Source organism: Malania oleifera, chromosome 10 (genome assembly GCF_029873635.1).
Source record: "Malania oleifera isolate guangnan ecotype guangnan chromosome 10, ASM2987363v1, whole genome shotgun sequence".
Classification (NCBI taxonomy): Eukaryota; Viridiplantae; Streptophyta; class Magnoliopsida; order Santalales; family Ximeniaceae; genus Malania; species Malania oleifera.
In genome coordinates this window covers 9,962,011-9,973,448 of record NC_080426.1, presented here as the reverse complement: position 1 = coordinate 9,973,448, position 11,438 = coordinate 9,962,011, and the positions used below count along the sequence as shown (strand labels likewise).

Sequence of the window (11,438 nt, the reverse complement as noted above, 5' to 3'; positions counted from 1 at the left end):
TGTCCAATAAATTTTTTATTGTATAGTAAATTTTGAAAGTAGAACAATTAATAAGTAAAATAAATGAAATATTTTTTTTATTACAGTAATTTTTAATGTGTATTATTTGTATTTTTATTATTTAAATTATATTTGTACAATATTTTGATTTAAAGATAAAAAAAATTAATTAAATTTTAATTTATATTAGTTTTATAAACATTAACCAAATATTCCTATTTCTGATTTTTTATTTTTATTTCTTATTCTTATTTCTCTAATTTTTAACAAAACCAAATGCTCCTTATTTTTGAATTTTTAACGTTATAACTGTTTTCCGTGCATCGCGCAAGCATACCGTTAATTTATCTTCAAAGCTGATTTCAATTGTGCCTCTAGCAAACACGGTGGCAGTACTGTGGTGGGCCATGACCTGTTTAAAGTTGATTTAAATTGTGCAGCCGTCTGATGGGTTCACTTCGATCCACTTGTTTGGCCTTGTTAGTTTTTTAGTTGGGTCATTATATTGTTTTACTTTTTAGTCTTATAGCCCATCATTTTATGATTCTTATTTCTTAACTGCTAATGTTAATTTTGTTGCGAACGCAAAAAGTTAATGCACGAGGTAGGGTAAGTTAAATAAGGCACAACTCCCTCCCATAACAACTCTTCTACAGTTTTAGAACTGGGTTCAATTGGGCCATAAGGACCACCTACATTACAAATAGTAAAAAAAAAAAGATGAAATTGTAAAAAAAAATTATAATTTGTTTTTTCTCATAAATACTACAAAGTTTACCTTCCACTCAAATTGAACAAAAAATGAAAAAATATATTGATTTTTTGCTTCCCCTAAACGACAACTTAGGTTAAAGATAAGTTGATTTGAATAGACCATCAAACTTAGGACCACATCTTAAGACAACGAATTTTTCATTTGTGCGGGTCAAGTGTTAATTAATTTGGCGTTAATTCTATGATTAGTGGGTTGTGAATATTATGAGAAAATATCATTGCTTATAAGTCTTAGACAGCAGTGAATACTCTGATAAAAAAAAGAGATAGTTGAAAAATTATCCTTGAAATTTGAAAATTAAAGTATTTTAATTACAGAGTTAAAATGTCAAGATTTTAATTAGAACAGAGAATTAGCGGTATATCTATATCAGTCCATGGTTAAACTAAAAAATGTGAGATGATCATTTGTTAATTATTAAAAAAAAATTATAAGCTGCTTGCACGTTTGAAATCAAATCCCTGGGATTTAGGTCAGGCGGGCATGGTTGAGACATCTCGGAGCATCATTGAGCCCCACTGCTATGCATGTACCATAAGTAGCAAAGGCACCCACTTTGTGAAATCAAATCATTATTATAGAAATCAATACATTTTACTGTGTGCGATTGCATGCCCCAATCCTTGCAAGCAGTTATCAAACTTGGGTTCTGTTCCTTTTTGTTAACAAACTAAGTTTGGGTGAGTTATTGAAATTGGGTACAAGCTAGGATCAATTCTTTCTTCTACTATCACAGTTTACAACAAGCTAGGATTAATTCCTATACTCTTACAAGGAAAGGAATGGAAAGGGCCAGGGTTCGTGTTTTACCATAGTAATCGGGCTTTGCTTTTATGACCTTCCGCGTCTCGATCTGTAACGAGCAGGAAGAAATTACTAATGAACAAGAGATCCAGATGTCTGCCACCTTTGGCAACTAGCGCACGTACTTAACCAACCACTCCAAACTCTGTCAAAAGAAATCTGTCAGAAGACCTCGGCTTCGATTACATAATACATATGATGTAGCTGTACTAAATTAAACGATGGAATTTTATTAGTTTCATATACCTTTATGCATTCTGGGAGATCATCATCTTTTGTTCTGACATGAGTCTGTAAAATTACAATAGCATGTATGAACTACTAAAAATCGACGTAATGCCTAATTAATGACAGTAGAGGAATGCCATGCAGCAAATACATTGAAAAGAGTTGAAATGAAATCCAATATTTGCACGCTATCGTATATATGTAGAAGGGGAATTGAAAGGAAAAGGGAATTTTTTGGTTGGGGGGCGCGAGGGGGGCGGGGGAAGAAGAAAAGAAGAAGATCACAGAAAGTTAAACTTAACTTTGAAGATAATGATCAGGGTGTTTAACTTTTTGAAACAAGATTCATTTTGAATTTTAGGAGAATACAGTTCACTTTAATTAAATGCTCTGCCAAGGATAACTCCGCTGAGGTCCAGAATGGGTTCTAGCTATTACGCGATGAAACACTTTTGAGGTTGACAAGGAGTTTGAGAAAATTGGACAATTCCATCTTCAATAATAATAAATGCATACCTCCATGACCCATTGGCAGGATGCATCTTGATTGGCTGCCAGGGCAGCGAGGATGACCAGCCCAGCTGCTACAGTTGAGGGCCAGAAGCACAGCTGATCATGATCCAGCAGTGCCAGCACTGCCAGGTACTTGGCCATCTTCTCCACCTCTGCACTAGCTCTTGCAGCTTTTAGATAAAACCTACATTAACAATTTTAGAAACCCATAGATTACACGGAGAAACACTACAAAATGGACGAAGAGGACATTTAAATTTTGGGACTGTTATGTTGAAATTAGTTTGCAGGTTGATCTAATTGTGTAGTGTTCATGCTGATGTGGTTAGCCGTCATGCTAATAATTAATACACAATAAGATATAAAATTAAGGGTGTACCATAGGAAGTTGTAGATGGTGGGCAAGAAGCACTGGAAGCTGAGGACCTCCTGAACAAGCCATTCCATGGCTACCACTTCACATCTGCTGTATATGTTGCTCCCTATGCGGAATGTCTTTTGCCGAACGCTGAAATAATATTGGACAAAAGAAAATTTATGTGGATACTAGCCAGTACCGGAATAGTTGGAATTCCTTTCCATCTGAATGAGTTAAAAATTGTATTCATCATGCGGAAACAGAAATATGTGCTTAAAAACGTGTGACGCATATAGTTTTTCCTGCTTCCCCACGAAACAACTAAAAACCAGCCCACTCCAGGAAGTAGCTAGCTAGCTGAAATTGAAGTGAAATATAGTTGATTAATTTAGGATGGTCGACTGGCATATATACCCGGGAAGTAGTGTAGTCTCTCATCAAGCTCTCCCTATGAAACGTAGAACCATGTTTTGGTATGATTAAGCATATTAAAACACATGCCCCGGCCCTAAATAAGTACTAATGTTATTTGGCCAGGATAACAATGAGATGTGAATAAATTAAAGTTTCATTTGGTTCGGTAAAATAACCATGCATGAACAAGATTGACTTCCTTTCTTTCAATCAAATAACTATACATTAAAATATGATGGAATATAATTTAAATTTTTGAAATCAAATGAATAGTTATTATTTATATACTATTAATTATCTTATTCAACATATAATAAGAAAAGAATAAACATTTCTATGATGAAATTTGAAAATAATTATTCCTTATCTATTTCTTATTGTAAACTCATAAAATGTTTAACATTGGTATTTATTTTGTAGTAAGAATATAATTTATTGTATAACTAATTGTAACTAACCTACTAAAATTAATCTATTCCTAAGAATAGACATTTTGCAAACCAAATGTAACGATAGTTTACATTAATCTATTCCTAAGAATCAAGAGTAATTATTTCTTACATATTTTTAATTATTTCATTCAACATGTAATAAAAAATGAATAGACATCTTCATTATAAAATTTGAGAATAGTTATTCTTTGTCTATCCTTTATTATGAAATTATAAAATACTTCATATTATTATTTGCTTTATAATAACAACACAATTTCTTATATAACTAATTATAATTAACTTATTAAAACTAACATATTCTTGCAAATTGACATTTTGCAATCAAACATAATGGAAAGACTCACCTATTTAGAGGCTGATTTTCTTCGATCCTAGTCGCCAGGGCAAGACATGCTATTCCTACAATTTGAAGAATTCTCTCGCTTTTGAAGATTCCTTTGCTTAAGAACCGGTCGAGGAGGTTTACACTAAGGAACATTGTCTCATTCTGAAGCTCCTTTGTAGCAGATTGCTGTTTATGTAGAACATAACATGGAAAAATAAAAAACTTATTTAAGTATTTATAAAAACAAGAGTATTATAATATATATGCGAATGCAACAACACACTTATCCATGGTCTAATTCCAAGAAGAAATAAATATGTAGATAGACAAATATAATAAATTATTGTATGTAACTCTGAGTCAGGCTTCTTAATAAATCCGAATATAACGAGAAAAGCAAAAGAGCAACAAAGGTACCATGCCCCCTATATCAAGATTAGGTCACATTTGATTGCTTATAAAAGATACTCAAGCTAACTTATACACACTTAATATACTGTACGTCCTGTACACATGCAAGTCTTTTGACAATTAATGATAGTTGCTATATCAAGTCACATGAAAAAAACAACAACAACAACAACAACAACAACTCATCATGTTTTCTACACCAAAACGTCATGTACATATTTAAAATAAAATAAATGAGATTTTTGTAGTTAGAATTGTTTCAAAGTACTTGTTTCAAAGTACTTATTTCAGCCTTACAAAAAGGTTATTCTTATATAATTTCTTTCTTAACTTCAATGATATAAAAGATTTATCTACCAATAACTTATTTAAGTCATTTAAAAAGGCCATTCTTACATAATTTCTCTCTTAATTTCAATGATGTGAAAGACCTTTTTAAATGACTTAAATAAGTTATTGGTATATATCAAGCCTACATAAACAGTTCCATGTTAACATGCTAATAAGTGCATTTCCTTTTTTTTTTTTTCCCCTCAATCTTTATTTAAAAATTAGTTTAATTGATCTAAAAAAGAGTTATTGAAACTTGAAAAAATGATATGGGATTGTAAAAATCATGTGCCCAAGTTGTCTTGCAGCAATGAATATTTGTGGTTTTAACCAAAAAATAATAATAATAATTTATATATAACTTCTCTCTCATCTGATAGTTATTTTAAAATTTTGCTAAATTTATAGAATATCTCAATAAAATAATAATTTTTATTAATTAAAAAACTATAAAGAAATTGATAAATATTTTTAAATTCTAAAAATGTTGAAATTCATAATTATCATTTTGTTTTGTCTTAAAACAAGTTAGAATGTTGGTTATGAGTATTTATAAAATAATTAGCATTTGGATATTTACTTTTATTATAATATTATATGAATAATATTATTATATACGAAATGTGAGAAGAGAGACATAAAAAGTTAAATTCTAAAATAATATATAATTATTAAATTATATTAATAAATATTATTAAATAAATTATCATTTTAATGAATATGCTCTAATTAACATTTTTAATTCATATTTAAACTTTTTCATTGACAATTAATTTTATGCTAATTAACGTTTCTATTATTTTCTATTAAACAAAATAATATATAATTATAAATTTTAATTAACAATGATATTGTTATTAGTTTGCGCCTATAGTTAATGATTATTGATTTTTTCTTTTCTAAAGGAAACAACCCACATTCCTTGTGGAGTCCACTTAAGAGTGTATTTGAGTCAAGTCGATATAGTAAAAAAACTCAAATTCGATTTGACTAAAAAATATTAAACTCAAAATTCAACTCAAACTTGATCGATCTTATAATTGTTAAATTCGAACTCGATTCGGCTACGAGTTCATAAAACTTAAACTCAACTTAGTTATAAATTAATATTAAATACATATATAAACATATATTTAATATACATATAATACTAAATATATTTATAAAATATATATTATATGATATATATATATAATATAAAAATAATTAAATTAAGAAAATCAATTAGACTCGAAATTCAACTTGAATATTATTACTAGATTCGAATTCGACTCGTTAAAATATTTGAATAACTCTACTCAGTTTTGAATGAAGTCAAGTTAAAGTAGTTTGTGAATAAGTTTGACTCACTTACACACCTAAGTCCACTAAAGGTGCGTATAGAGTTCTCTACTCGTGTTCAGTGACCCAAATCGGACATTTTCATAAAGCTTGGAAGATTTTCATAAAATTTGGTGTACATGGCATAAAATTATTATCTACTGTAAAAATATATTCTCATCTTTTCAAGAAATTATATAGGGCCCTCTACATATTTGGGTGTTTTATTGAAAATAATTTTTTTAAATATTAATAAATATGAAGGTCCCAATATAATTTCTCCTTCCATTCCCCGCACGCATGGAAAATTTCGCCATAACAAACGAGTAAATTGCAAGCGAACTACGGGGAAAGTATAATGAAACGTGGCGCGAGGAAAACTGACCTCAACTATCCAGTGGACCATCTCTAACCGTTGCTGGAGGATGAGATCGCCGTATTCAGTCGTGCAGCGGTAGTCCTCGGCGTAGTTGTGGAGAAACGCCATTCTTCTTTCTCTGTTTCTGAACCTCTGGTAGCTCTCTTCATCTTCATCCCTCTCGAACCTCAGCAACTACGTACCAAAATCACATAACTCATTAATTGAATTTAATGTGATTAGATTAGATGTACGGATTTCTTTTTTCGTTCATTTTTCCTCAGGTTTCTCGAGAACCAAACGGATGTTTAGTGAGATTAACTAGTGCTTGATGAGAAGGATCAAAACTCACTGTAAAGTCATCTTTATATTCGTTTTCAACGGATGAAGAAACTCCGGTGTGCAGAGAAGAGCTCGCTCTGGAAAATTGCTGACTGTACTGAAGAAACAACGAGAAAGTAGGCGATGGCGTCGAATCTCCCTGTGACCTCTCTGAAAACTGGCTTTCAGATTCTAACCATATCGATGGAGTGTAATCTGAGAAATTTATCTCTGAACTTCCCGGGAAAATATCTGCAAACGTCGTCTCGAGGCTGGACATGTAGTCGGGAAAGTCGTCAGAAGAGAGGTGTTCCGTACAAACGAGATCGTTGTCGCAGCCTGAATTATTTGAGCTCTGTTCTGCAGTTGATTCTTCCTTCGAAATAGTGAAATCCAGATCAACAGAATTTCGTGAATTTTTAGATAACTTGGCATCTGAAGCTCCGTTTTCACCGTCTCCGGTTGCTTTGCTATCCGGTTCCAATTCACCGATCGATGAACAAGCATTTTGAAAATTTGTTTCAGAGGACAATTCTATCCCTGATGTGACCGAATTGTCTTTATTCTTTTCCGTTTTTGACGAATTGTCAGTTTTCCGAGCTCTTTCCGACGTGGACTCCAAAATTTTCTCAGAAAATTCTGAGAATTTTTTCTCGTTTGCCGTCAGAAACTGCTCGACGCAAGAGATCTCGGACCGCGAGATTGCTTCCGAATCATCCGTTACTTCTTTTCTCTTCAGATTTTGAGCTATTTTACTGGCCGTGTTCCTCTCCTTCGAATTCCCCTGTTCGAAACCTCTCCACTCTGCTCCAGAACATGACTCTACGCAAGATGATTCAGACGCTTCCACATCAAGATCTTTAACACATTTTCTCTCATTCTCCTTCCGTCTACAATACTTTCTCGTAACTCTTCGAAACTCACCGTCTCGAGCGGCATCTCCGGAAGGTGCGATCTCATCAAGAGCTCTCTTCCTTTGATGCTTAACATTCAAGTCATCTGGTACGACTGAGACGATATTCGAATTGCAGGATGCTTCGGCCAGACAGTGCGAAGAACACCTGGAATCCAGTGGAAAAGAACGAAATGCGGATGAACTAGTCTTCCTATCCGAATCGATTGAAATCAAAGATGTACAGAGATTTGGACAAATCTGAGAACGTCGCCGGCGAGGAAGCTTCGATCGGGGCTTCTTGGAGTATGGAACTATAGGCTGTGCTTTCCGCCTGTTTCGACTTGACTTGATCTTCATCTCTGCTATCGTTCTAGCAGAGTTAGGGTTTGATCGCGTGAAGAAACTCTCAGATCAGAGAAAGAGAGAGAGAGAACTGTGAACTGGATGAAGCCGTTAAGAACGTTGAAGGTAGGGTTTTTTATATGTATGGTCTGTGGAGCCCACGCACGTCGGTACATGCTCGGTTCTGGTCTTCCCACTTCGCATTGTGCGGCAGCCCTCAACTGTTAAAAATTGGTTATCGCCCCACCGTGACATCGCTTGTTCACTTGTTCACTTCCTCTATTTTTGAAGGGAAGGAAATTACTATTAACACTTTATTATAGAAAATATAAAATAAGATAAATTCATTATTTCATTATACTAGAAAAATATTAGATATGTGTGTGTATATACTAAACTTGTTATATTTTAACTAGTCATAATTATTTTTTATACACATGGTGAAATTATATCAAACTTAGTGTAACTAATAATTTTTCATTAATTTTAACATTATTTTTAATTATGAACAACTTTCTAAAAATTTTCAAAGCCACTTATAATTATCTTGTTGATAAAAATTATTAATTTGTAGATTTAAATATTTAACTATCTATCAAGAATTTAGTGCATGCTACTCATAAATTTTTAAAATTTTTAATGAGTCCTTCACGCTCAACACATAGCTTTCATTTTTATTAAAAACTTCTAACTAAAAATATTAATTTCACATTAAATAACTTTTAATTAAAACATAATTTATTTTAATTATTTGTTTATTAAAAAAGCACATGACAATTGATATTATTAGTGAAGTTATTTCAATGGCTATGAGATGTTATATTAGTTAAAAAACAACAAATAGATATATATTTTTAATTACATATTTTTCTCTCTTGCTCTTTATAATACCATCTCATCTCACAAGTTGTCGTGTGAATAATTAATATCTTATTTACTATCAATCGGACTATGCTAGTCACTCTTTTAAACATCCAACTTTGAGGAGCATTTATTTATTTATTAATTACCTAGATATGGGCAGGTGCTATGTGCTCCACGACTCTATATTTTTCTAAATTTTTTAAAAAATATAAAAAAAATAACAAGAAATTAAATTATATGTGGACATTTTGGGATAGTTATAGATAGTTATAGGGGTATTTTAAGATAATTATGAATATAATTATAGGGATAAAATTGATATTTTTAAAATAAGACACTGAAGATAGAATTCCCTTTATAGTATTAGAGATTAGAGATCCATAATATCTTCATAATAATTATATTTTCATTTAATTAATATATTCTTTTAATTATTCCAAATAAATAATTATAGGAGCATTTTTTTTACAATATCTAAAATTGTGAAGAAAAAACTGCTTTGGTGCTTGGAGTCTTTAGAGATATACATAATTTAAGTAGATTAAAATTATTACTTTCAAAATTATCATTTCTTCCGTCTCTACTAATTTATTAAAATTTTCTAATATTTTTATATATGGATCAGGTTGTAGTTCTTTTGTAATGGCATTCTTTAATGACGCGTCCAAATGGCCCCCAAAAAATAAATGTGTACTCACCAATTTTAACTTCTCTCGGACTTTTACAATAAGTTTTTTAGAATGATTTTTTTTACCTTAAATTTAAATATTGTTTTATAAATGCATATTTTATTAGATTAAGAGATAAAGTGAACGTGCAAATAGCATTTACTTTAATTGTCACTTAAATTTAGTGGATTATTAAAATATTTAATTAAATAAATTGTTAGATGCTTGTTGTCGATTTTATTTTATTTTTTTCCTAATCCAATAAATTCTTTTTGCATCCATCATTTAATGTTTTTTTTTTAATTATGTCTCTAGAATTTCATAAATTAATATATTTTATAAACTATTGCACTCTCGGAGAGAAAGTGGCCATCATGTAAAAAATACATTAATTATCATCTTTTAAAATCAATAGTGTTGTTGTCAAAATTAACTGATTAATGTAGATTAATCTCTGACTATGACCACTTGTAAGCAATTAAACAAAAGAGGTTTCACAGACCGAGGAGTATTGTGGGAATTACTCCGATGCATAAGTCAAAGATTGTGGTAGAATAAGATGGTAACAATAATAAAAAATATATAAGAATAAGATGCCTACCTCTTCTCAAAGTACTCTTCTTTTATAGTAATGAAGGTCATATCTCTATTAAATTCAGTATTTATGATTAATAATTTGAAGAAGGGAAGTTTTGATCTAATTTAAAGGTATTTATAATTTGAAGTAATGATGGTTCTTTGACTTTGATATTTGATTCCTATAAATTTTTGTTATATCAATGAGGGTGATTAAAAAATTTAAATTTTCTTGCAATATTTGTTTTACAGTAATTTCATTCTGACTCTCATTCCATGCATGAATGGGACTTCCCCCTTTACCTAAATTTTGATTCCTGATTTTTACTCTCGAATCAAATTCTAATTTATGAAAATACAATATTTATTATATTATGATAATTTATATTAATATAATATAATGTATTGCATAAATTTTAAAAATAATATTAATATTATGATATCATTATTAATATTTTTTTATTATATATTGTTAGCTTTGATGGCTTCATAATCATATTTAATGTGTTTTGATGATATTAACCTATTTGTGGTTTCTAATGATTTTTGAATATCATGTTTAGTACAGGTATAAGTGACAAATACATAAAGTATTGGATCAAAGGCAAAGATTGGAGTGAGTAGACATCAAATAAGAAAGATTAAAAGGACACTCACTTGGAATAATTCAAGCACATCCAAAGGAAGGTTAATATAGAATTATTTGTAATGGGGAGTGTTTGAGATAGTATTCATTGTAACTCTTGTGATTTTATTTCATGCATGATTTTCGAGTAAGAGTTGAGCAAAATACACATGCATATTAACGTAAAAGAATATATAGGATTCCACTAAGTCACAAACTCAGCATTCATACTTTTCAAAGATAAATCAAATCGTTTGAAAAAAGAATCCTAACTCACTTTCATGCAATGTGCTATAAAATGGAGCTTGTGTTAATGCTTGGATATCTGCAGCGATGAAGCATAATTTTCGAGAACTGGATCTTCGCCTTAATAGACGTGGAGTGTAACGACCTCAAAATTCTATCATTTTTTTTTTTTTGATATACAGTAAACATTCCTACGCAGCGGAAACATAAATCATGAAACCATTTATACATAAACTGTACAATACCAGATTCTAGAATATACAGACCATACAAAAATGCCACTCCAGTATCATCTATCCCAAAAACATACACAATTTTGCCAAAAACTTACCCTATAACCAGGGTGACCAAACACTCTCTCTATCCGCGAGCCTGATCTGCTCGCTTATCTGACTCACCTGAAAAATGTTAGAATAAAGGGATGAGTCGACGCTCAGTAAGTGGAAATATGCTATCACTAGTGTGTGACAACTAAGTTAAGTATGCTTTTAAAAATAATAACTGTTTTTGTATTGCAATAAACAATCTGTAAATCATATCTTTCAAACATATCTTTCATTCTCAATTTAAAGTACACTGTATCATCTGTATTTTTCTACTTTTCATACTG

The 11,438-nt window shown here is 30.8% G+C and overlaps 1 protein-coding gene across 1 annotated transcript; it reads right to left on the bottom strand.

Annotated features, from left to right (window-relative positions):
- Positions 1–1,431: 1,431 nt before the first annotated feature.
- Positions 1,432–7,956, bottom strand: LOC131165547 (cyclin-SDS). The gene is made up of 7 exons (XM_058123450.1): positions 6,644–7,956; positions 6,319–6,486; positions 3,892–4,058; positions 2,700–2,828; positions 2,324–2,504; positions 1,826–1,870; positions 1,432–1,724 (listed from the first exon to the last, which is right to left on the bottom strand). Exons 1-7 carry the CDS (start codon positions 7,862–7,864, stop codon positions 1,692–1,694), a joined length of 1,944 nt encoding a protein of 647 aa, XP_057979433.1. The 5' UTR covers positions 7,865–7,956; the 3' UTR covers positions 1,432–1,691.
- Positions 7,957–11,438: the final 3,482 nt, after the last annotated feature.

What these genes read in the sequence shown, in the direction of transcription:
- LOC131165547 (XM_058123450.1), bottom strand. Translation starts at nt 7,864, where the DNA reads ATGAAGATCAAGTCAAGTCGAAACAGGCGGAAAGCACAGCCTATAGTT. An exon ending in TGGTCCACTGGATAGTTGAG is followed by an intron (nt 4,059 to 6,318) that starts GTCAGTTTTCCT and finishes CTACATAAACAG; the next exon opens with CAATCTGCTACAAAGGAGCT. An exon ending in ACCATCTACAACTTCCTATG is followed by an intron (nt 2,505 to 2,699) that starts GTACACCCTTAA and finishes TTGTTAATGTAG; the next exon opens with GTTTTATCTAAAAGCTGCAA.